The sequence below is a fragment of the Camelina sativa genome, chromosome 19 (assembly GCF_030686135.1).
Source record: "Camelina sativa cultivar CO46 ecotype springtype chromosome 19, ASM3068613v1".
Classification (NCBI taxonomy): domain Eukaryota; kingdom Viridiplantae; phylum Streptophyta; class Magnoliopsida; order Brassicales; family Brassicaceae; genus Camelina; species Camelina sativa.
The window spans coordinates 10,193,065-10,216,968 of NC_141898.1; the positions used below are offsets into that span (position 1 = coordinate 10,193,065).

At 36.3% G+C, this 23,904-nt stretch overlaps 6 protein-coding genes and 3 pseudogenes across 7 annotated transcripts; 6 read left to right on the top strand and 3 right to left on the bottom strand.

The window, feature by feature from the left end:
* The first annotated feature begins 30 nt into the window (after positions 1-30).
* LOC104765942 (protein LHCP TRANSLOCATION DEFECT) lies at positions 31-1,024 on the top strand. Its single transcript, XM_087502368.1, has 2 exons — positions 31-452; positions 589-1,024. The coding sequence occupies exons 1-2, from the start codon at positions 186-188 to the stop codon at positions 844-846; spliced, it is 525 nt and encodes a 174-aa protein (XP_087358494.1). The 5' UTR covers positions 31-185; the 3' UTR covers positions 847-1,024.
* LOC104765940 (FHA domain-containing protein DDL) lies at positions 976-4,360 on the bottom strand. The gene is made up of 11 exons (XM_010489735.3): positions 4,277-4,360; positions 3,662-4,054; positions 3,201-3,232; positions 3,051-3,117; positions 2,886-2,943; positions 2,439-2,531; positions 1,834-1,948; positions 1,671-1,718; positions 1,530-1,575; positions 1,371-1,441; positions 976-1,238 (listed from the first exon to the last, which is right to left on the bottom strand). The coding sequence occupies exons 2-11, from the start codon at positions 4,019-4,021 to the stop codon at positions 1,199-1,201; spliced, it is 930 nt and encodes a 309-aa protein (XP_010488037.2). The 5' UTR covers positions 4,022-4,054; positions 4,277-4,360; the 3' UTR covers positions 976-1,198.
* A 222-nt stretch (positions 4,361-4,582) lies between these two features.
* LOC104767680 (putative inactive dual specificity protein phosphatase-like At4g18593 pseudogene) lies at positions 4,583-5,903 on the top strand (annotated as a pseudogene).
* Positions 5,904-8,633: 2,730 nt separating this feature from the next.
* On the top strand, positions 8,634-9,823 carry LOC104765943 (vascular-related unknown protein 3-like). The gene is made up of 3 exons (XM_010489739.2): positions 8,634-9,102; positions 9,295-9,360; positions 9,449-9,823. The coding sequence occupies exons 1-3, from the start codon at positions 8,884-8,886 to the stop codon at positions 9,557-9,559; spliced, it is 396 nt and encodes a 131-aa protein (XP_010488041.1). The 5' UTR covers positions 8,634-8,883; the 3' UTR covers positions 9,560-9,823.
* Positions 9,824-10,471: 648 nt separating this feature from the next.
* On the top strand, positions 10,472-15,027 carry LOC104765944 (protein disulfide-isomerase 5-3). Its single transcript, XM_087502443.1, has 15 exons — positions 10,472-10,792; positions 10,945-11,035; positions 11,143-11,237; positions 11,379-11,436; positions 11,955-12,139; positions 12,225-12,282; positions 12,691-12,731; positions 12,821-12,895; positions 13,150-13,206; positions 13,497-13,563; positions 13,793-13,936; positions 14,030-14,251; positions 14,352-14,513; positions 14,611-14,688; positions 14,774-15,027. The coding sequence occupies exons 1-15, from the start codon at positions 10,752-10,754 to the stop codon at positions 14,849-14,851; spliced, it is 1,452 nt and encodes a 483-aa protein (XP_087358569.1). The 5' UTR covers positions 10,472-10,751; the 3' UTR covers positions 14,852-15,027.
* A 33-nt stretch (positions 15,028-15,060) lies between these two features.
* Positions 15,061-16,036, bottom strand: LOC104765945 (early nodulin-like protein 9). Its single transcript, XM_010489741.3, has 2 exons — positions 15,733-16,036; positions 15,061-15,641 (listed from the first exon to the last, which is right to left on the bottom strand). Exons 1-2 carry the CDS (start codon positions 15,917-15,919, stop codon positions 15,214-15,216), a joined length of 615 nt encoding a protein of 204 aa, XP_010488043.1. The 5' UTR covers positions 15,920-16,036; the 3' UTR covers positions 15,061-15,213.
* Positions 16,037-16,306: 270 nt separating this feature from the next.
* On the bottom strand, positions 16,307-19,136 carry LOC104765946 (COBRA-like protein 10). The gene is made up of 3 exons (XM_010489742.2): positions 18,214-19,136; positions 17,602-18,080; positions 16,307-17,515 (listed from the first exon to the last, which is right to left on the bottom strand). Exons 1-3 carry the CDS (start codon positions 18,809-18,811, stop codon positions 16,574-16,576), a joined length of 2,019 nt encoding a protein of 672 aa, XP_010488044.2. The 5' UTR covers positions 18,812-19,136; the 3' UTR covers positions 16,307-16,573.
* Positions 19,137-20,153: 1,017 nt separating this feature from the next.
* Positions 20,154-21,130, top strand: LOC104765948 (protein NDR1 pseudogene; annotated as a pseudogene). Its single transcript, XR_015591267.1, has one exon. The product of XR_015591267.1 is annotated as a protein NDR1 pseudogene (transcript).
* Positions 21,131-21,763: 633 nt separating this feature from the next.
* Positions 21,764-22,528, top strand: LOC104767682 (protein NDR1 pseudogene; annotated as a pseudogene).
* Positions 22,529-23,904: the final 1,376 nt, after the last annotated feature.

Sequence of the window (23,904 nt, forward strand, 5' to 3'; positions counted from 1 at the left end):
TTTTGCGTGGCACTAACATTACTATTACATAGAAAGGGAGCCTCTGCACCAAATAGAGTATTCTTCAAGATATCTAACAATCCAATTGTGGAAAACTAACCAATGAGAAAACAAGTAAGCTTATCAAAAAACGAAAACGAGTGGATGTTATCAATTAAAGTCCAGGACGAAGCTTGGAGGCAGCCATGGCTTCCATTCCATGCAGAGCTCCTTCTGCGAGCTTATTCTTCTCTACCACCAACACAATTTCTTCTTCTTCTTCTTCCTCACTTAAGCTCCCCTCTCGGTTTCTTGGAACTCGGGTTGTAAAGCCCCGGCTCCGACTCGGACCCTCCAATGGGTCGAGAGCCACTTGCTGGTTCAAGTTTGGAAAGAATGGCGTCGATGCTGAGAATGCTGGAATCTATGGCAGCCAGTCACGCGACGATTTTGACAGAGACGACGTTGAACAGGTTTGTTTTCACTTCTAAGTTCTTGATTTGCAGAAAGTAGTTGAAGATAGCGTTGTGAAACGCAGACGCAATTGTCAATTAAAACAGAGGAAATGTTTTAGATATAACTTTATTGTCGTTTATTGGTGATTTGCAGTATTTCAACTACATGGGGATGCTTGCGGTGGAAGGTACCTACGATAAGATGGAGGCTCTTCTCAACCAGAATATTCACCCTGTCGACATCCTTTTAATGCTAGCAGCCTCAGAAGGAGACAAGCCTAAGATTGAAGAGCTTCTCAGAGCTGGTGCTGACTACACGGTTAAGGACGCTGATGGCAGAACCGCTCTTGACCGAGCCAGCAGCGAGGAGATCCGTGACTTGATCCTTGGATCCCTCACTCAAAAGGCTTGACAAATATGTCATTTCTTTGTCAGAGTTAGCTCTTTCTTACAACGAAAGTGTGTCTGTTTTTGTGTATCTGTAGGTTAAATCTCAGTTGTTTTACATTAAGTTTGGTCCAAAGACTCAGGGAGCTGCAACTTTAATGTAGAGATTGATCTTATACCAGAAGTTTAACTTTTTTCGCTTACCAATCGTTCATCAGCAATAGTTATAAAACAAGTACGCAAAAGATTTCTAAATGGTTATTAACATAATGTCTAAGAATGCAGACATGAAGCTGCTCAAACATCTCCAAAATCCCTGAGAAACGCAACTATCTAATATTGTGATATACTCAGTTGCTGCTTGACTCTCAATCCATTCACTCAGCAGAATTCTCGTGCAACAGTACGTACTCTCGGCTGCACCCAAAAGAAAAAAAAAAACATGTCAAGAACAGGAGAAATCAGGTGTTAACCCAAATAATGTGCACAAACAAGCACATATGAATTACAAAACGAGTAGGTACGACTATGATTTCTACATTAGAATACCTGCTGTTGCCGAACTTTATGGTGTCTTTCTCAAAAAGCTCATAATATCGTTGTGGCTCAATAGGATTTTCCTGAAAAAGATAAAAAAGTTCTCATTACAAACATTCGAACCAACCATGATAAAGAAGCAAGCAAGATGGAATACAATTGAGCACTTACATTGATATATGTTTTGTTCGTACTGCCAAGATCCATTATGTAAGGCCTGCAAGGTGAGATATTATGGAAAATTAAAATTTAGCCTGAAGCCCGAAGAGGTGCAAATTTAAAGCAAAAATGAAAGAGTAAACAGGTTTTTACTTCACTTGCTTCCCCATCATTCCATCCGGTTTCTCCTTTTCCACTTCCCTGCAAAAAGCACATTCACAGTGAGATATATGTTAACCTTAAAACCCTTATTCTCATTAGATCTATTGTCATAGATTTTACTATTCAAAAGGATAACTACACGTCAGGAACCTACCGGTACTGAATAACAGCATGTTGTTTGCTACACGATGGATGATCAGTGGGAACATCAGCAATCCTTCTCTCACGTCCAAAGAGATAACAGCTTTGGCGATGGAGGTAGAGAGGCTCTATTAATCCAACACATTTCACAAGCACAAAAAGCACACACATCAAGAAAAACTGATTCAGGGATTTATGAGTTAGAAGCAAATAGAAATGAGAAACAAAATACTAAATCTTAATATACATAGTCACTCAACTACAATACAATGTTCAAGAATTCAAACCGAGAACGACACGGCAAACCAGTCACAAACGTATCAGATCAAAGAAGCTATTGTTCCTATTAGAGCCATGAACATTGCATAATAAAATTCATTGTAGTTAAATTGACAAGTATCAAGTAATAATGTGGCTACTCTTAGTAATCATGCTAATATATAGGTTTACAAGGCTAGACTCTATCAAACGGTCTCGAGCATCAATTTCATTACATGTTTTACTGCATATTTTGTGGACAAATAATTGACGTTCACCATAGAAAGATAGTTTAAGTGAAATACATAGAAGAGAAATGAACCACTACTTCGACAGATGAGAGAGGATTAAAAGACTCACCATTCAGTGGTTCACCATCCTTAAAGACATACAGTCTCCATCTTTCGCTGGGCTTTCTAGCCTCCGGAGGCTCACTGAAGAGGAGTGTGATACCTGCAAAGGATTCAATCAGTCACGGAAGCATGCCTATTGTGAAATTTAATGCGATAAACCTCCATCTCCATTCTTGGGAGCAAAAACGGAATTGGCAGTCAAAAGAATAGCTGCTAATGCAGATGCTTATATATTGAAGCTCCTAGTCTCCTTAGTTATTAACTATTGACCAATGAAAACTTTCACGCAATGACAGACACAAATGATACAAAATAAAGAAAATATGACCTGATAACAAAGGCAGATGTTTCACAGTTCAAACAGGCAATGAAGATACAATGGCAAAAGTTTATACCACAGGGTGATGGTAACAGTTGATATTCTTTAATCAAATGCCTGGATCAGAAATATCACCTCTGTATCTGTTGGTATCTTCAGCAAGTTTCCCTGATAGCTCAAATGATGGTTCTTCCTGCCAAGATATATCAAAATTGGTTTTGAAGTGTAAATGCATGGATAAGCCAAGAAACCTCAAAATGACATTGGAAATTGAAATTCAATAGATGCTTGAAATGATACCTTTTTCTTCGCTGCCAGAGCCTCTTCAACTGCTCTCATCCTCGCGACTGAATCTTCCTCGGCATTTCTGGTGTAGAAAACCCATAACATGGTTAAGAGAAAAATAAAATGAAAAAGTGTAAAGGCTAATCTAATAAGAAGAAAACTCACAGCTCCTCGCCGCCCCTTCTTTCAATAGACTCCTGAAAAGAAAAAAAGGTAATCAAAATGACTGAAGAAAAATCTGTGGCTCGCAGAAAATAATAAATCTGCAAAAGCGACTATAATCTATATAATGAGCTTTTACTAAAAGAAAAGAAACATGAGAAGTGACGTTACTGGATATGCTGAAGGGAATGAAAGACACTATCTATAGTCATTTAGCAGCACAAAAATAGCTGGCTGCAGGTTCTAGTTATAGACTCAGGCGAAAAGCTAAATCACAGGATTCAAACAAACTATTAAGTGAACCAAGCAGTAGAGGCTAACCTTTACTAGCATACACCAAAGCTAAACAAATTTCAACCACATTATCTTTTGAAGCAGAATATGGATACTCCCAAGTAAAAAAAACAGAAAGAAACATTCTGAGATTACTAACATCTCCAAGCTAAAGAAACACGCAGAAATACCTCATCATGCCTTGAGGCAATAGATCTCTCTGGTGAACGCCTGCTACTACTCCTGTGACTCCTATCTAACGGTGAAGTAGACCTCTCATGCCTTGCTCTAGAGTGTCTCTCATCATCCCTTTTCCTTTCACCACTCTCCTCTCTCCCTGAGCGTCTTCTCTTATCCCCAAGCTCCCTATCTGTGTCTCCTTGTCTTTTCCTCTCTCTTCCCATTTCTCCATCCCTACTGTCTCTCTTCTCCCTTCCTCTACCGTCATGCCTCTCGTCTTCTCTCTCTCTACTTCTCCCACCTTCCTTCTCGCCTTGAGCTCTTCTCAGTCTCTTCGTCCGTGGTGAAGGTGACCTTGAACTTGGAGCCATTACTTGAGACAGGTCGTTCCCTCTCTTCTTTGCCTTCCGAATCATCAAAAATTGAGACAAGGGTCAGAACAAGAAAAAGGAGTGTAAGCTCTACAGAACACTAAACCCTAGTTCCGAAACGCATTACAAGAACTAGAGGAGGAGCAAAGCCCTAAAATCTACAGATGTCGAATTACTAGTTTCAGAAGTTTCCGGCATAATTAAGGGTTGCGAGTATCACGACGGCTCAAGAGAATGATGGTGAGGCTAATTTACCTGGTTGCCGGAGCTGTGACTACTTCGGCGGAGGGAAGAGGAGAGACCCAATGAATAAATAATCTCAGAAATAAGAAGAAGAGCAAAACGAAAAGACTCAATTAAAAGTGGTGTCTTTTGTAAATAAAAGGAAATTGAGGGGTTTAATATTAAAAAAATCATAGACGGTGTGCGTCAACTTAGCTAACGGAGTTAGAGTTCCATTAGGTCTTCGTTAGTAGACATGTATATATAACTAGTAACCCTTGTTCGAGTGATTTTGTTTATTCATTGATCATTGATCATCATCACAAACAAATCGGCGAATAGGAAATATTTGGGAATTAGTGGAATTAGGTTTTGGATTCCGTAAATCTCTCTTCTTATTGTCTTAATTAGGTTTTTGTTATCAAAGAATGCAGAAGCTTGACCTAGTTAGGGAGAATCTATACCTAGGCGATATATGCGCAGCTGCTGAGATTCTCAAGAATGGTAGCTCTGAGATTTCACATGTTCTTACGGTTTTGCACCACCCTTCCATATCTGTCTTCGAGGAATGGCGTAACGTGAAACTAGAATCAAAAGAAATCAAGGAAGTGTATGTTGGTGGTGGTGATGGTCAAGACTCATTACAAGGCAAAGAGTTTGCGACGGAGAGCGCGTTACCATCAGGTAAGCTTTTATATTCTCTTGAGCGTACTGGGAAAGATCTCGAGTTTACACGAATGGTTGTGTTTGCTGACGATGAATAATGCGAGAATCTGCTTGATTTTTTCGATCTTTGTTTGGATTTTATCGATGCTGGCCGCAAAGAGAAAGGTGTGTTAGTTCATTGCTTTGCTGGACAATCTCGGAGTGCTTCTATGGTTATTGCGTATCTTATGAGGATGGAAAAGCTCTTCGGGAAAGAAGCTTTAGCATCATTGAGACAATGCGCTCAGGCTAGTTCCAATCCTGGCTTCTTAAAACAGTTAGATTTGTTTGAGAGAGTGAACTTCAAAGTCGACCGTTCCAGCCCTATTTACAAGCACTTCCGTCTAAAAGCTTTAGGTTACTTATATAGCAAGGATAAGAAATTTGATAGATTGAAGTTGAGAGCTGATCCGGAAATAATGTCGAATGAGAGTAGTGGTAGTACGTACCATTGCAAGAAGTGCAAGAGAATTTTGTTGTTTCAAGAGCAAGTTATTGATCATACTCCAGGTGAGGCTGATTCAGAGTTCGATGACATGTTCAAAAACATGATAGGAGAGGTTCGCAACAAGAACCCCGATGATCCGAAACAATGTACTTCCATATTCGTAGAGCCTATCGAATGGATGAACACAATGGAAGATTTTGTGTCTGAAGGGAAGTTATTGTGTCCTAAGTGTAGCGCTAAGGTTGGAAGCTTTGACTGGTCGGGGAGTTATTGTAGCTGTGGAAGCAAGATTATTCCGGCGTTTCAACTTCAGATGAGCCGCGTCGATGTTATCACTGTGAAAGATGGCGTGAAGAAGAAGAAGAACAACAAGCATGATAAGAGAAGAGTCTAAGCTTTGGATTTTTCTGAAGACTTCATAAATTTTGTGCAGCTTAATGAGATATATTATTATTATTATTGATTTTTCTTTTTTGCTGCATCGAATCATATCTATAATTAAAATGATTTTCTTGTTTTTTTAAGAAAAACTAAACATTGTTTTTGATTTGCAATGTAATTTTTGACATAATATAAATACTACAAAAATAAGTAATGCATAAATATAGTGTGTTATTTGTAATACATGAATGATGTAGTCATGTAGAGGAAACTAAACATTCATCACACTTATTTTATATTGTTCACCAAATACACAACATAATCACCTTGGACTAACTGAACACACTTGTTGCGGAGAATATATATATATATTATACGGTTAGCTTAAGCTATGAGAAATGTCTTTCTCGATTCTACATGTCAACATGATAGGGTGAAGATTCGAAAAGCATATAGCATATGTTGTTTCAATATCGGCAACACGCCAACACGTTTGGTATATGATTTTTCTCCTACTACGATCGAATCTTCCAGGTGGTCAGATGTTAAACGAAATTCCACTACTAGCTTATTTCCTTTTATTATTTAATTTTGGGCGTATATGAAGTAAAAATGATTTGATGTTTCATACTAGTATATATATTTAAGTGGTCTATACCAACTATAATAAATAAGGCTTTATTGTTGTGTGGTACTACGAACAGAAGCCAACAAGATTAATGAGAATCGTATTAGTAATATCAGTAAACAAAACATGTCGAAACCTTAATGTATGCTTTTTGCACTTCGCCGCAAGATCTAACTGGAGCTGGTCTGGATGGTTTAGTCAATAGAAATTGTAAAATGGTGTTCTTGCCTTTATTTCATGCACATATATAAGTCCGCTAGAAAAAGGAGCACTTGTCCAGTTGTCCTTCATAGGAGCCCACAAGTAAAAACACTATGCTATAAAGTATAAACTATAATATCCAATTTCCTTCTTAAAATATTGTATGAGGAACTTTGAACCCAATAAAAAACTTTGAACAAATATAAAATATTGTACGAGGAACTTGTTGGATGAGACTGTATTTTTCGAAGCTCACAGCTTTGGTCTTTTGTCCACATGCTCTTCTTGTCTTTTGTCTATTCTCAAGTGAGATTATCCCATATGTAAATTTAGTTTTTTCTTTTTTTGGCTGCTCGCTATAGAGAAAGCTTTCGTTTGTCGGGTGAGAACTCATTGTCTCCCAAATTATGTCTCCTGGTTTACTTAATTTGATGTATATTTATATATTTTCACATCTTATTGAAAAATTAATTTGACAACGAAAAAACAATGTTCTAGAAGAAAAGATATTGGGCGAGCACACAAGGGTCACAAAATCGAAATGATTAATTTTAAGTTGTTTGACCCATTTTAAAAAATGTAATCTGTTTGACAACAAATATTTTCAATTCAATGTCGTCGATGGTATATACTATATAGCATCATGTTCATCATGATTCCTTTTTTTTTTTTTTTTTGGGTTTAATGTTAACATAAAACATCATGGTTCTTTTTGATACGTATCATAATCCTAATGATTAATTACCAATCATAAAAATAATTATTTTTAGTGAAATGTATATATTATGATTTCATAAACTAGTTTCGATTTTTGTATTCTTCATGGAACATTATACTTCTGGTTCAAAAATATATATATTTTTATATCTGAAATAATTAATTTCTCACAGCATGCACAAACAAATGTAGTGTAATCTACCATCCGTTTTGTTTCTGGTTTAAATGTTGGTTATGCATCATGCACGTCATTATTATCTTATGATTAGCAAAATCCTAGCTAGACTGTCACATATATGATATATCAGCCAGCATCGGTCATCATCACCTTCTTCGTTATTGTCATACAGTTTCACTGTGACAAAGTCCAAATTATGTTATGTCAAAACGTAAGCTAACGTAGCTCCATGCGTCATAGATTGCCGAACAAAGAGGCAATTACTGTAAATCTGTTTCGGTACTAACTTTACAAATTTACACAAAGAATTCGTACCTCACCACTAAAAGTGCAATATAATCTACTTGATTTGTCGTCAGCTAAACAATTATAAAACAATTGTCATGCCAGACTATAAAGGTTCGAGAACGTGGACCGACTACATTTAGAAATATATATGCATTTATCATTTCGTTTTTAGCCTAATGTGTAATGTTGCCTTCATCACGTTTTCTGGTTTTTTTGTTTTGAGTTTTTTTTCTTTTCCAAATAGATCAAGACTATCATCTGCTTGTCACGTTATAAACCATATATATATTATCGTTTGACACTTAGTACCAGTTCCCCACGAATTACATGTCTCCACATCATTGACTAAACTATATTTTTAATTTGTTTGCAAGAAGTTTCCCTATATCAATAAATTGTTGTACTTTTTACATTTCTGTATACTTATAAATGATACACCTAAACTCGCAAGGCAAATTCAATAGTATTGTTTCCGGTAAATCAAGATAAATTTAATATGCATATAGCATACGGAAAATATAAGCTAGAATGAAATTAGTATATGTATCTCGTTCAAATGAGTTATAGGAAATAACACGTTTTATTGAAAACTATTAAAATACGTTTCGGTTCATCCATTAACAGTTCTTTATATATATTTTTATCTTATATCATTGTGAGTAACTAATAAGAGTAAAAATTTAGCAAACTCAAGTTGATGTGTACTGTTATAAAAAAAGGTTGTTGTGTACATTTTATTCTCCACTACCCAACAAGAAGGTGATCCACTCCCCTTATATGTATCTTTCTTTTGTTCTTGCACATAAAGAAATCAATCTGTTCAACTGCCATATAGAATACTAAACCCACGAATAATAGTATTATATGTGGGGATGTGAATAGTTAAACGAATAATAAGAACAAAGGGACAGAATCGTGCCAAACCTACAACATTCTTGACCTCTGCCTCCCTCCTTTATTACTATATAGAGGGCACATTTGAGAGAACCAATTAGGCAAATAAAAGTCTAGATAGCGTTTTTAGCTTCTCACATCTTCTTTCTACAAATATCAAACTACTCTTCATCGGCCTCTTATCTAGCAAAGTGATCTCAATGGAAAGCTCAGCACTAAGCAACTGCGTGAGGCGAACAGTGTTCTCTAATCAACAGAGAACAATACAAGAGGGTCTAGAAGAGAGTAGTTGGACAATGTACTTTGAAACCCAAGATGGATTAGGCCATAACGATGATTCTTCGATGATGTCAGATGCTGCGTCTCCTATGGGATCTGTCGAAGAAGACACGGCTTCATCTCCTTCTAACAGAACCAAGGTTAGTCCACGAAGATGACAATCTTAATTAATATATGTTCATAATACATACATTAATAGTTTAGTACACACATTACACTTATGCAGAGCTATATGTATGTATGATATTTCATGTGGTTTTATCTAATTTTTTTTTTTTTTTGACAATCGTGGTTTTATCTAATTAATCTCTTTGATATGCTTGTTTCTTCAGGGTTGTAGTGAAATGGAAGACAATACGATAAAAGTAAAAACCGTGATGAACAATACTAAAACTGAGGTAAGAAACTTTCAACGACCTTCACATATTAATGTATATTTTCAAAAAAATTTAATTGTTCTAACAACATTCTTACGGTTTTTTATAGGAGAAAGGACTGAGTAAAAATGGGATAATATATGAAGAATATTGCGCAGAATTGAAGAAGAGAGGACTTTGTTTAGTTCCTTTGTCGATGTTGTCTAACTATATTGGTTGAAAAAAACTTCGATTGTGTTTTTGAATATCATATATTTTTTCATTTTTTTATCGTGATTATTTTTCTTTTCTGATTCTTTTCTATAAAATCTATAGAATGGACGACTAAGTAAATGTAGTGAAAAGGAAGATTGGATTAAATGTATTATTTGTAATTGTATGTATAAAATGCACCAAGGCAAAAGTGCGAGGGAGATTCAATTGACAGTAATGAAGACTACTTGTAAATCATTTCTGAAACATGTGTAATAAAGAGTTAACATGACTCCATGTGTGTCACAATGTTTATGGATTTTGGTACGGTATACACACAATCACATTACTTATGTGTATATATATTTGGAACGTCTTGTAATCCAACGACTGAATTATCTCCCGATTTAGAAAAAAACCATCCAAATTATATTGCCAACAACCTTTAGCCTAGTAGATGTATCTGTGTCACACTTGACACTCCTGGTGGTGGTGGGTCACCTTGGGAGTTATTTTCTCCGACTCTGACTCAGAGATATTGGAGTTATTGAAGAAACCAAAATAATAAGTTTCCCTGTTTGACCAAAAAAAAAAAAAGTTTCCCTCTGTTGGACAAAATAAGATCCGGCAACAAATAACTTTGTCCAAAAACATTCTCTGGTTCAGCTTTAGTGTAAATAAATAGTAATTAATTTAATTGTAGCTAATTAAAAATACCATTTTATTAGGATTATATGTAGATTTAACTTCAAAAAAAAAAAAAAAGAAATATCAAGATACCACTTTATAAAAATTATATAGATTTTTTTTCTTAAAATGTTACTTAATTTTTAAGATTTTTTTGTATATTGTAAAATTTTATTTACATATTTCAGTGGGAAAAATTAGTATTGTCTACATTAATCCTCCTTATTTAATAAAGTTAACGGAAGAACAATTTGATTGTAATTAAAATAAAATTAAAAAATTGATTAGTTAGTAATTAAAAGGGTGCAGATTTGAAACGCAAAATGGTTTCCTAAAACGAGGAATCACGACCGCATCATTCATCATCTATTCTTCATAGAGAGAAGAAAGAGAGAGAGAGAGCTCTTCTTCTTCTTCTTCTTCTTCTTCTTCTTCTTCTTCTTCCGCTCACTAGAGATCTACTCTCTCTTATCTCAATCAGTCTTCTTCTTCACGATAGCTCCTGTTTTATTATTCTTCATCGGGCGAGAGACATGGTTTCCTCAACCAAACTCAAATCCGTTGATTTCTACAGGTCCGATCCTCTCTCTTTTCACATTCTATTTTTCCGATAACGGCTTCTGATAGCAAAGCATGTTTCTACATTTTCTTTTTATCATTCTGAATTTCGCTACTACGAATGTCGTTTTGATGGATGATCTGATTTTTTGTTTGTTTTTTTTTCAGGAAAATTCCGAGAGATTTGACAGAGGCATCTCTATCAGGCGCTGGGTTATCCATTGTAGCTGCTCTCTTCATGGTGTTCTTGTTTGGAATGGTTAAAATTTCTCCTAAATGTCTCTTGGATCCTTTCTTTGTATAGTCTGAACACAAAATAAAAATATCATCTTTTTTTTTTTTTTTTTTTTTTTATGGGTTTTTAAGGAGCTGAGTAGTTATTTGGAAGTCAACACTACCACATCTGTTATAGTTGATAAGAGCACTGATGGGGACTTCTTACGCATTGATTTCAACATCAGGTTTTTAGGACTTTTTCTTTTGCCCAAATTACACAGTTATTAGATCCTCGATTCATCATCATATAAAAGGGGGAAATATGGTGAATGGTTTTTTCTTTATAAGCTGACTCTTTGTTTTTGTTTCCCCTACCTGTTTTGTAGTTTTCCTGCTCTTTCGTGTGAATTTGCATCCGTTGATGTGAGTGACGTGTTGGGAACAGTAAGTCTTCTTTCTACCTCGCAACTCTTACTCTTTCTATTCCGATCATCTCTCATTCTCACTGATTGAGAATGCGTTTCGTGATAAAGGAAAAGCTTAAATCTTGACACTTTCTTCAGTATTAGAGAATGTATCTTTTAGTTATATGATATGCTATCTATATTAGCATTTTGAGTTGGTTTGTACAATGTTGATATGGGTTTAATCCGATGTTTATTGATTTCATTCGATTAGTAATAATTATCTTCATCAAAGTTAGGGAAGACTTAATAATACTGTCTTACTGCAAAAAAACAAAAAGAAAATTATCTGCAAAGGTTTTATCACGTAGTTGAAACTTCAACCTTATCGCCTAATCCCTGAGTCCCTTTTTCCAGTTGTGCCGAACTTCTTATGTATTATACCAAAAGCAGGACTATTTGCCTTTTATCGAGCTTTGATATATATATATCCCCTGCATATTGTTTATAGTTAGTACGGCCTTAATGTTAATCTACTTATGGTGTTCAATATTTCAGAATAGGTTGAATATAACAAAGACAATTCGAAAGTTTCCAATTGATCCGAATTTAAGGTCCACTGGCGCAGAATTCCACTCTGGCCTTACATTACATCTCATTAACCATGGAGAAGAAACTAAGGAAGAGTTCCCTGATGGTGCTATACCATTAACCAGTGGTAGTTTTGAATCATTTACACATCAGTGAGTACAGCTTCTTTTCTATTTTGCATCCATTAAGTGTCCTGTCTGAGGGTATTGATTAACATAAAATTGAATTTTTATGCAGCTTTCCAATATTGGTGGTTAACTTTAATGCACCATGGTGCTACTGGAGTAATCGCCTGGTAATTCTCTTTGTAATTTCTTGTGCTTCTTATAAACTTTCCAATTTTCTGAAATTGCGATGGTCTTTTTCTTCTGGTATGAAACCACTAATGGTCCAGTTCTGGATGTACTCATCATAACTTGTTTTACCTGCTTGATGAATGAGAAAGAATCTACCTTAATTCGTTATTGACTGGTATTGTTAATATTTGTAATCACTATATGTGTAATCCATGGACATGTCATTTTTGTAGGGAAATCTGTTGTTATTTTGTGTTAGGAATTCCATGACAAACTCTTTTTGTTAGTCAAAATATTTTGTATCTTTTATGGGCGTTATGTATGTCTGATACCTGTTGGACGTTTAAAAACTTTGTCATGTTTAATTATGATTTAGTTTCTTTTATATATACTGCTATGCGCTGCAGAAACCTTCATGGGAGAAAGCAGCTAATATAATCAAACAAAAGTACGTGATAGACTCTTCGGCACTTGTTGAATTCTTAAATGTCAATAGCTGATAACTTTCTGAATAGTTTCATGTTTATTCTGCTGCAGATATGATCCTGAAACTGATGGCCGTGTTCTTCTAGCAAACGTTGATTGCACGGAAGAACCTGCGCTATGTAAGAGGTACTATGAAGTTGATGATTTTTTATAATGTACCTGTTGTTTTGGCTGATATGAAACTTGAGGACTTGTTCTGAACTTGCTGAAGAAAGCTAGTTCGTTTCTTACTTGATTTATGAGTTATTTACAAGAAGAGGCGTATTTTTGTTCGCTCACCTTTTTTATGCCTGCTGTTTAAGAATGCTTGGGGGAGCAGTGACTGTCATTTTAATTAATTTCTCGTTTGACTTAACATTAATTTTGGATTGTAATTTCAGGAATCACATACAAGGCTATCCATCTATTCGTATTTTCCGCAAAGGCAGTGACCTTAGGTGAGAAACCATCTGATATGATGTTTAAACTGCCAGTAGCTTAGTTATAATTCTTCATGTCTTCTCTTAATCCTATGTATCAATGTGACGAAAAATTGTAGTATATGTCTCCTAATTGTGATCCCCATACAGTCAAATGTTGGCACATGTGCAATCATCACGTAAATTAGTTCAGAACTTAAAATGCTTTTCTTTTCGTCTTTTCCTCTTAAACTATCTTTGGGTTTACGAACCACATATCTGTTGGTGTGTATGCTCTTATGAAAGTGTTCCTGCTTTGCTGTTTTCAGAGAGGACCACGGTCACCACGAACATGAATCTTACTATGGAGATCGGGACACAGAGAGTATAGTTAAGGTAGAGAAATCAAAATTCCGTTCCAGTATCAGGAATAAATGAGTCAATATTCACATCTATGTGTATGTGTGTATTTGTCACTTTGTCTAGTTATATAAAATTGTGTAGTTGTCTGTGAATTGTATATACTAAAACACACACCGTTATGCACAGCATATCTTATTGGCGCGTTGTGAGTTAATAGTAAACATGTTCTTCTAAACGTTTACAATAATTTTCTTTCTTTCAGATGGTGGATGGACTGGTCGCACCTATCCACCCGGAGACTCACAAGGTAGCTTTGGGTGGTATATCCAATGATACCTTAAAAAATCTTAAAAAGGCACCAGTTACAGGAGGGTGTAGAGTTGAAGGTTATGTACGTGTAAAGAAGGTAACTCAGACTGAAATAAGTGAAAACTTAATGGCATGTTTGATATTTTTGCTAGCTTTTCTGTACTGGAATTTTGTCTTTTGTATGTTTTAGGTTCCAGGAAACCTCGTTATCTCAGCTCATTCAGGAGCTCATTCATTCGATTCTTCTCAAATGAACATGTCGCATGTTGTTTCCCACCTTTCATTTGGGAGGATGATTTCTTCGAGGTTGCTGACTGATATGAAGCGGTTGTTGCCATATCTTGGCCAAAGCCATGACAGGCTGGATGGAAAGGCATTCATAAATCAACATGAGTTTGGTGCCAATGTTACTGTAAGTCGCAAAACCCATCATATGAATTTAGTGTCTTGAACCTTCGTCAAATTTTCTATAACTGGCGCTTATCAAATCATTTTCTGAACGCTGTATACAGATCGAACACTACCTTCAAATAGTCAAAACAGAGGTTACTACAAGAAGATCCGGTCAAGAACATTCAGTAATAGAGGAATATGAATACACCGCTCACAGCAGCGTGGCTCAGACTTACTACTTACCTGTGGCAAAGTTTCACTTTGAGCTCTCTCCCATGCAGGTTCAGTCCTCATTCACACAAAGAGAAAATATCTCTCGCAAATGTCTCAATTCACTTGCCTCTTTATAATTACTCCTTGGTTGCTCTGTTTTTGCAGATCTTGATAACCGAAGACCCGAAGTCCTTTTCGCACTTCATCACAAATCTGTGTGCCATTATTGGTGGTGTTTTCACGGTTAGTATTTTCTCGGTCTACTTTGATTCTTGATAACTCTCATGGATTCCAATTTCGGATTTTGCCTGTGGATTTTTTTTTTCAGGTTGCGGGAATACTAGATTCGATTTTCCACAATACAATAAGACTAATAAAAAAGGTCGAACTCGGGAAAAACATTTGATTGGGGACTGGAGGTTAGAAATTTTCATTAATCTATAAAATCATAGAAGAACCTCAGACTGTTTACTTCATATAGCTGTTCTACAGAGAAAACTAGAAAACAGAGAATTTTTGTTTGACACTATCTTAATTTCATTATGGTTCTTGGTAATATAATACCTGCCTTGTTTTTTTCTCCTTCCATTTGTATGTATTAAGATGACATAGCAGTAAAAACAAACACAAATAGAACTTTTATTCATTTACAAGAGAAACAAATGGGTAAAAATCAAACAACAAACACCAATTGACACGAACTTGGATAAAGAGGGAAAGGGGAAAGACTCCAAACATAATAAAAAGGGAAGACAAAGGAGAAACTTCTTATTGTAGGAATAGAGTGGAAGCTAGAGCAGCCCCAAGAAAAGCAGCGGCGAAGGATGAAGAAGTAGCTGCATTGTTTGGAGTTTCTTGAGACGTAGTAGGCATAGGTGCTGGGCTCATCTCAAAGGTTCCCGAGACAGGGGGAGAGGGAGCAGATTCTCCTGAGGGAGCCGGGGCTGGAGAGGGCAGTGATGATGATGTGGTGTTGTTGTTACCGCTTCTATCAGCCATAACGATGACCACGAGCTTCTCGTTTTTCTTGCAGTTGTCTTTGTTTCCACTGATGAAATAGTATGGCCCAGAGTGGTTTAGCGTGAATGAAGTTTTGCCATCAGCGAATTTAGCGGTCGGTGAGTCCGTGTTGCAGGTGTCGTAAGCGTCTCTTGTGACTTGGAGCACTGAATCTTGGTTTGGTTGGTAGACGAACACTGCAATTGTATAAATTTTTGTGCCATATTTGAGAGAAACTATGGATGCTGTTATCGAATCGAATAGTATTAGTACAGTTTGAAAACTTACACAGAGAGTCACCGATTTGGAATCTGCTCTGTTCTGCCCATTGACCATACACTTGAGAACCAGAAGGGACGGTCCAACCCTTCCCTCCACCGACTGTGAACTCTCTAGCGTAGGCTTTGTTAACGATCATTAGCAAACACACGAGACAGAACCCACGATACGTCATGTTCTTTAGGTTTAGGGCCATTCGTAAGCTAAAAAGAAGAGAAGAAAAACCAACGTGTAAAGAAAACCAGAGATTTTAAGAAGATGTAGGTAATAATATTTAGTGTGGTATAATGTTTGATATGAGATGATGAAAGGCAAATGGGTTTATTATATAAAGGTGAAACTTTTGAGGAAATGTTGCAGAGAAGCTTTTTGTTGTCTTTTTCAACTTTTAAGCAAAGCATAAATGCCAAGAAGTGTTTCAGTTTTGGAATCTCATGTGACTTGCTTCTGTCAATGGCTTTTGTTCTTTGCTTCCGAATCTTTGATTTATATATTTTTTAGTATTATTTTTCCGACAGAGATCTTCAAGAACGAAGAAATATTTCACAACATTGCCAAATCAAAAGACTAATAGAAAGATCTGTTTCATGTCAAAAAAAAGGCGAACTCTATTCTGAGATTTCGGGATTACCAAAGAACAACATACACTTTAATACTTTTATAGACCAAACAAAAGTATTAATACAACATTGTGAATATTTTTTCCATATTAGATCAAATCATATAACAAAGATATCTCCACATCTGCTCCTTTTGATCCTTCCTCTGTTCAGCAATATCATCAAAACACCAATCTTTAGAAGTTGAAGATCAAAAAAACTGATCAAGATCGCTAAGTTTAGTTATCTCTTCAGTCCATCATTAATGCAAAAGCCGCGACAGTTGCAAAAACAAGGGACATGAAGACGCTGATACCGCGTCTATGTCCTGAACTCTTCTTCGGGAAATGTTTTGGAAGCGCACATTCTTCTCCATTGAAGAAAAGCCTAGTTGGGAAACCGTCGCCTCCTGGAATATTCAGTCCTTTGATGTTCTTCTTGGAGAAGGAGATAACAGATTGTTGCTTTCCGGGCACGGGAGGGTCTCTTAATGGATTTGTTCCGTTAACTTGACCGACAAGATAGTTCATATCACGCAAGCCTTGGAAGATAACAGTTCGATTGTTTGGTGGAACACGTGTTCCATTAAAGGAGTAAACGTTTTCATATCCTGGACTCGCTTTTCCCATATCCATCGCCACAAACCAATCCTCGAACGCGAAATTTCTCCAATTGAAAACGGTTAACCTCGCGGTCCAACCGTTTTTGTAATCCGTGCTAACGTGCCAGTTAATGCTGACTCCGCAGTTATCCGGACAAGGAAGTTTCTTTAGTACTGGCATGTGGTTTTGTTTAGCCCAAGCTCTAGCCTTTAGGGTTCGGTTATCGAACGGAACAAGGAGGGCGTCTGGAGGAAGGAGGAGAGGGTTACGGTGAGCGTCGCAAGTGTCAGTATCAATGTCGTTGCATCCGCAAGCACAAGTGTTGCAAGGAACTGCAGAGTTGTTGTAAAAGGCAGAGAAAGATACACAACATCTTGAGGCTTGTGCTTTGGGTTTGGTTATGTTGCAGACCACTTGCCAGCTGGCGATTGAGTAGGTTATAGCCAGTAGACCGCTAGGATCCGGGAACTGAGATGGATCGACCCGAACCGGTGGCCCGCATTTGTACTGCGGATTGAGAATACCGTCGATTTTCCAGTTCTGAGGTGGGTGCAGAGCTGTTCTGTTTAGGTCAGGAGGCAACTTGAAAACCTAACAAATTGAGAGAGAACAAAAACTTGAAGACCCCAAAAATTCTGCGGAATTGTAACATATTTCAACAAAAGAGAATACTAAACCTGCAACTGAAACATCGATCGAGCTTTCGAAGGATCCATTAAAGGTGGTAAGAGAGTTCCGTTTTTGCAACAGAAAGGTAGCTTTCCCACTACTTCATCGTCCTTCTTGTCAGGAGGCAAATCAGAAATGGCTGGTTTCTTCTGACAATTCATGACCTTAGAGAAATCTAAGTCACTGTAATACTGTCCGGCTTTGCTGTAAAGGCATTCAGATGGATCTTTCTTGTGAGTGTAAGCTCCTCGCATAGTGTTTATAAACTCTCCTCGCATCCATTCAAATGTTAGGTTCCAACGGTCTAATCGTCCGAGCGGATTATCGTTGTCGATGGTCACTTGGGCTAAGTAGTTGCTGTCGAACGATTGCAGAACATCGTAGACTATGCTCAGATCACCGTTCCTTCTCGGTGCAAACTTTGTCTTTGGTCCAGTCTTGTTCTTGACCTTAGGGTTTCTCTTGCAACAAACGTGCATACTACCTCCTGCGCAAGATAACAAAACTCACCGTTTTATAATCACATTAACCGTTTTAAAAAATCAAATAGTAATATTTAAAGATTTTGATTCACAAATTGCATATGCATTTAAAACGAATTGTGAGTATTGTGATATAACCTTTTCTTGTAGCGGCAGGGCATTCCCAACCATCGTTGGTGAGCTTAATAGTTCTTGGCATGGGTGTGGCCCCTTTTGCAACCCCGAAAAGAGTTCCAGTGATCTCGATATTGGTAGATATCTGAGTGAAATCACCGGCGGTTTCAATGGAGGTTTTCAAATCCGTGTTTGGCGAGCCAATGAACGTGGTTCCATTGCTGGCGTCCAGAGGATAATCGCCGTCCATAGGAGATACACCGGTCGCAGAAACGATCAGCTCTTTGTGACGAAACCCTATGAACATTTGCCAGCCTTTTAGCTCTTCCTTACCGGCGTTTACAATCATCGCATTCGCTTTAAACGCCCACGATTGCGCGGTCACGTTCTTGACGTGCGGATACTCTCTTTCGCGGCTACCGAAGTTGTAGCTCATGAAAATACCGTTGCAACGCGCCATTTCAGGCGTAGGCTCAGCTCCTCCTGCTCCGTCCTCGCCCGGGGTTCCATAATCTTGGCCGTTGCAAAGAACAAGAATTGATGATAACAAAACCAATAGACTTAGAGAATAGCGTATATCCCAAGGTATCTTCATCCCTGTTCTAACTTCGATAACCCTCATCGTTTTCAATTTTTTTTCCTTCCTTCTTCCCCACCGCCTTGTGATTACACGAACCGCAAGGCAGCGAGAGAAAGAAAAACAACAAAACAAGGAATCAACTAAGCCTTTTAACAAAGACGAAGATTGATCAACGATTAAGGGTTAGTGTAAAGAATCTGTATAAAGATCAAAAAATCAAAGAAACAAAGATGGTTGGAAAAGAAGGTGTCTTAATATGGGCCTCTGGTTTTATTTGGTGGTCACGCGGAGAGACATGTAAGAATGTGTGTTAAGGCAATTGCTAATTTTGGACACAAGAGAGAGTTTTCATATTTGTTTCTTAACTAAAAAAACCGCTTCGATTATTTTCGAAATATAACAAACTATTTACTCGGTGGATTCCAGAACAAATTGGATTCTAGTTCAGTTTCATTTCAGAAATTTTGACTTTTCAAGAATAAAGCGAAATATGGATTATTATTAGTATAAAGATCAGTCTAATAGAATTTAAGTAATTTAAATCACATATATATATATATATATTCATATCATATGTTTGTTATTTTTTTTGGTTCAATTTCTATTCGATAATAGTCTTTGAATTATATAATTATCAATTAAATCGATTTACCTAGAAATTTCTAGCTTGAATTTAGCAAACAAAGCTTACATATAGTGTGGATTCCTCATTGCCATTGGTTGTGATGTTTATATCTCAAGAATGGGTGTGGGTGATGAGATAAAATTTCTTAGAAAATGTAGCACTTACAAATTATATTAAATAAGTTACTAAAATTTTAATTATGATTAGTGTTGCTAATCAGGTTCTAAGGCATGAGAGCCCATCCAATTCGACCAGTATACAGTTTAGTCAAAGAGTTTTGGGCCAGGTCATTTTGAGTCGGAATTATTTTCATTTTCCCCCAACCAAATGCAACCATATGATAAATACAATATCTTTATAATATGGTCGAGAGTCGAGACTATAAATTGTCCACTAGGCCACACTGACAACACGAACAACAAAAAACAAAGAACACTAGGCTCACCAATTTTGTTAGATCTTTTTAATTCATAAACTAACTTAGAGTTTCTTACACTTTATTTCTTGGTGTTAAATTTCATTTCAGTAATGCTTTTCTTTTTCTCAAAAGAAAACAGAAATAGAAATGGAAGAAAGATTCGGTTTTCTGTTATTTAACGTCCCTATTTATTTCCAGGTTTGGTCCTTTTATATAATCCAATTTTTTATGCTTTATTTATTTAACTTATCCCATTTATATTCTTACGTTCATTAGTTTATTTTGCATCTCTTTTTGGCTAAACGCGTGTGTGTGTGTGTCCTACCGGGTCGTCTCTTTTGAGTCAACTTGTAATATCATCCAATCAACAAAGCAAAGAATCTATATAACATCTTCGTCATCTTTCAGACAAAGAAAACAAAAACAAATTCTTGAAAACAACAAAAAAAAAATGGATCAAGACACAGAACGTGGAAGAAGCTGTTGTGGTTGCTGCTTGAGCTTCATCTTCACAGCTGGTCTCACCTCTCTCTTCTTATGGCTCAGCCTCCGTGCCGACAAACCCAAATGCTCAATCCAAAACTTTTACTTTCCTGCCCTCAACAAAACCCTGAATTCACGAGTCAATACCACTCTCAACTTCATGGTTCGTTGTGACAATCCAAACAGAGACCAAGGAGTCTACTACGACGATGTACGCCTTACCTTATCCACCGCCACCACGAACAAGACCAATTCCTCTGCTCCTCCTCTCTTTGTTGGTAACTACACAGTGCCTAAGTTCTATCAAGGACACAAGAAGAAGGCCAAGAAGTGGGGTCAAGTTTCGCCTTTGAACAACCAGACGGTTTTACGAGCGGTTTTTCCTAATGGATCGGCGGTTTTCAGGTTGGATCTGAAGACTCAGGTGAGATTCAGGATTATGTTTTGGAAAACCAAGAGGTACGGGATTGATGTTGGTGCTGATGTTGAAGTCAACGGTGATGGGGTTAAAGCTCATAAGAAAGGGATTAAAATGAGGAAATCTGATTCTTCTTTTCCATTATCAAGAAGCTCTTTCCCTATTTGTGTTTTGATGAATTTGCTAGTCTTCTTCGCCATTCGTTGATTGAAGGTTTACCTTGAATTTTATTTTGATTTTCATATTGTTGATTTTTAATTATTGACTCTTTCTATCATGAGTTTTTTTTTGTTGTGTGTTAGTTCCATTTTCTTCATATTAATTCGACCAATGAATCTTTTATTCCCTTTGTTTTTTTTTTTTTGTTTGTTTCAACTATGTATTAGTTCCCATCAATCAAATTCTATTTGAATTCAATATCCATTTTTAAATGTACAAGATTCAGTTATATATATGTTGAGGCTTCAAATCAATGAACGTACCACCAAAAAAATGTACATAATAGAAATATAACAGTGAATATATATAACCGTTCATATATGGAAAGGGAACACTGCACTTACGAATTTTTTATGTAGTTATTTCAAATAAAGTTACTAGATCATTTGATACTTTTATTGCCGTAACGAATAAACCATTTATGTATTGTTTTTTCTTACAAAATTGATCGACCAAAGGTCAATAGAAATCACATGCTTCATAGAAGAAAAGGGGATATTTGGATAATGCAATATTTTGGGGGTTGTTGTTATCTTACCTCTTCTTTGTCAGTACGGCAATAACTTAAATTACAAGTTAAAATATTTAACCAATCGCATCGTAGAATAAACAAGTGTGCTTAATATATATTTAGTATGACTTCTGCTTTGGGAATAGTCCCTAGTCTTTGTTAAATATCAATTTTGTTTGTGCCATGAAAAGTTGAAATCTACTATATATCTTTCTCACTATATTATAGTGACCATTACTTTGTCGAGATTTAAGTTTTCAACAAGAATCTATATAACATCTTTCACCAAAAAAAAAGTATCAAAATCTTGAAAACAAAAAATGGTGGATCGAGAAGAAGAACTTGGAAAAAAATGTTGTAGCTGCTTCTTCAAGTTCATCTTCATAGTTGGTCTCTCTTGTCTCGCCATATGGCTCTATCTCCGTGCCGGCAAACCCAAATGCTCAGTCCAAAACTTTTACGTTCCCGCCCTCAACAAAACCTTGAACTCACGTGACAATACCACTCTCAGCTTCATGGTTCGTTGTGACAATCCAAACAAAGTCCTAGGAATCTACTACGACGATGTCCACCTTACCTTCTTCACCACCAACACGATGACCAAGACCAATTCCTCTACTCTTGTCTTTGTTGGTAACTACACAGTGCCGAAGTTCTACCAAGGGCACAAGAAGAAGGCCAGGAAGTGGGGTCAAGTATTGCCTTTGAACAACCAGACGGTTCTACGAGCGGTTTTGCCTAATGGGTCGGCACTTTTCAGGTTGGATCTGAAGACTCGAGTGAGATTCAGGAGTGTGTTTTGGAAATCTAAGAGCCGTGGGATTAATGTGGGTGCTGATGTCGAAGTCAACGGTGATGGAGTTATAGCTCAAAAGAAAGGGGTTCAAATGAAGAAATCTATTTTGACAAAGTACAATATGACTGACGAAGGGATTGATGTTAGTGCTGATGATCTTGGTGGTGGAGTCGATGATCGTAAGAAAGGGACTAAAACGATGAAATCTGATTCTTCTTTTCCATTATCAAGAAGCTCTTTCCTGATTTGTGTTTTGATGAATTTGCTAGTCTTCGTTACCATTCGTTAAATGGTTCACTGATGGTCTTGAATTTTTATTTTGTTTTGATTTTCAAATTGTTGTTTTGATTAGTGTTTTTTGTTGTCGCGTGTTAGCTCCATTTTCTTCATGTTAATTCCACCAATGAATCATTTATTCCTTGTTTTCATATATGTATTAGTTTCCCATCAACCAATTCTATTTGAAATTCCATTATCTAATTTTAAATGTACAAGACACAAAGGAAGAGAGAGTAATAGGGAGAGGCAGAGTGTTTTTTAGCCATCCTTCACAAATTCCCTACACATCCTACTCTCTAGTTTTTTTTTTTTTTTTTGTGCAAACAACTTTTATGGTAGGTTTTAATTTTGAGACTCTTATCTACTGTTTGAATATTTTATAAATATATTGTGTACTGTTTTATAAATAAGAAACTTTGATCTCCTAATTAAAATTATTTCCTCCAATGGTAGTATATAATTTTGAGTCTCTTATTTTTTAAAATATAGTTATTGAAATTTAAAAAAATTAAATAGAATAGAAGTAGTATAGATGTTTAAACATTTAAGATTTTATAAAAATTGGGAAAATATTGCATTTAATTAATTTTTAAACATACAAAACATAATACATATTACAATAGAAGTACAATTCATAAATGGGGAAAATGATTAATTGTAATATTGATTTGTGCCAAATTAATTGAAATTCAATTATTGCATTTCAGATATATGTTTACAAAATTTTGATTAGTAAAATTTTTTATTGCATTTAAGTAAATATTTTGATTAGTATAAATGTTTAAACATTTCAGATTTAATAAGAAAGAGAAATTATTGCATTTCAGATTTTATATGTGTGAGACTGTTTTGTTCAAATGAAACTTAAACCGAAACTTAAACGGAAACTTAATCAAAACAAACAAACCATAACCATCAAAGACTAAGACAATGTGCGTCTCCGTTCCAATCATGGCCGAAGTCTTCTCCGTCTCAGCAATTCGTGACTAAAGCTTCAGTTCTATCTCCTTTACTGCAAGCTTTCTCTTTTTCAATCTTTCATCAAGTTCTTCTTCCTTCTTAACTTCTCTGCACAACTTCTCATTGCGTCTCATTACGTTCCTCACCATCGATCATACTCTTCTTCCCTGCAGTATTTCCAATCATGTTAACCTCAAAATCATAAAGAATCTCCTTTGTCTTCAGTGATTGCTTACAGTTTCATCATCCTCTTCACTCCTTTTCTCTACTTTAATCGAACCAAGCTTTTGACAAGCTGTTGAATCATCCTCGCTATCCGCTGCCACATATCTTCTAGTTCTTTTTCCAAGTCTTTCAGAAGCATCTCTTACAGCATCACTACTGTACTTCTTCCTAGAGCCGATCCTTCTAGCAGTAGTCATGTTA

What these genes read in the sequence shown, in the direction of transcription:
- LOC104765942 (XM_087502368.1), top strand. Translation starts at nt 186, where the DNA reads ATGGCTTCCATTCCATGCAGAGCTCCTTCTGCGAGCTTATTCTTCTCT. An exon ending in ACAGAGACGACGTTGAACAG is followed by an intron (nt 453 to 588) that starts GTTTGTTTTCAC and finishes GGTGATTTGCAG; the next exon opens with TATTTCAACTACATGGGGAT.
- LOC104765945 (XM_010489741.3), bottom strand. Translation starts at nt 15,919, where the DNA reads ATGGCCCTAAACCTAAAGAACATGACGTATCGTGGGTTCTGTCTCGTG. An exon ending in CCAAATCGGTGACTCTCTGT is followed by an intron (nt 15,642 to 15,732) that starts GTAAGTTTTCAA and finishes ATACAATTGCAG; the next exon opens with TGTTCGTCTACCAACCAAAC.
- LOC104765946 (XM_010489742.2), bottom strand. Translation starts at nt 18,811, where the DNA reads ATGAGGGTTATCGAAGTTAGAACAGGGATGAAGATACCTTGGGATATA. An exon ending in CCCTGCCGCTACAAGAAAAG is followed by an intron (nt 18,081 to 18,213) that starts GTTATATCACAA and finishes TATCTTGCGCAG; the next exon opens with GAGGTAGTATGCACGTTTGT. An exon ending in GATCGATGTTTCAGTTGCAG is followed by an intron (nt 17,516 to 17,601) that starts GTTTAGTATTCT and finishes TCAATTTGTTAG; the next exon opens with GTTTTCAAGTTGCCTCCTGA.
- LOC104765943 (XM_010489739.2), top strand. Translation starts at nt 8,884, where the DNA reads ATGGAAAGCTCAGCACTAAGCAACTGCGTGAGGCGAACAGTGTTCTCT. An exon ending in CTCCTTCTAACAGAACCAAG is followed by an intron (nt 9,103 to 9,294) that starts GTTAGTCCACGA and finishes TTGTTTCTTCAG; the next exon opens with GGTTGTAGTGAAATGGAAGA. An exon ending in TGAACAATACTAAAACTGAG is followed by an intron (nt 9,361 to 9,448) that starts GTAAGAAACTTT and finishes GGTTTTTTATAG; the next exon opens with GAGAAAGGACTGAGTAAAAA.
- LOC104765940 (XM_010489735.3), bottom strand. Translation starts at nt 4,021, where the DNA reads ATGGCTCCAAGTTCAAGGTCACCTTCACCACGGACGAAGAGACTGAGA. An exon ending in AGATACCAACAGATACAGAG is followed by an intron (nt 2,532 to 2,885) that starts GTGATATTTCTG and finishes AATCCTTTGCAG; the next exon opens with GTATCACACTCCTCTTCAGT. An exon ending in CATGCTGTTATTCAGTACCG is followed by an intron (nt 1,719 to 1,833) that starts GTAGGTTCCTGA and finishes TGCTTTTTGCAG; the next exon opens with GGAAGTGGAAAAGGAGAAAC.
- LOC104765944 (XM_087502443.1), top strand. Translation starts at nt 10,752, where the DNA reads ATGGTTTCCTCAACCAAACTCAAATCCGTTGATTTCTACAG. An exon ending in TGAGTGACGTGTTGGGAACA is followed by an intron (nt 11,437 to 11,954) that starts GTAAGTCTTCTT and finishes TCAATATTTCAG; the next exon opens with AATAGGTTGAATATAACAAA. An exon ending in GTTATGTACGTGTAAAGAAG is followed by an intron (nt 13,937 to 14,029) that starts GTAACTCAGACT and finishes TGTATGTTTTAG; the next exon opens with GTTCCAGGAAACCTCGTTAT.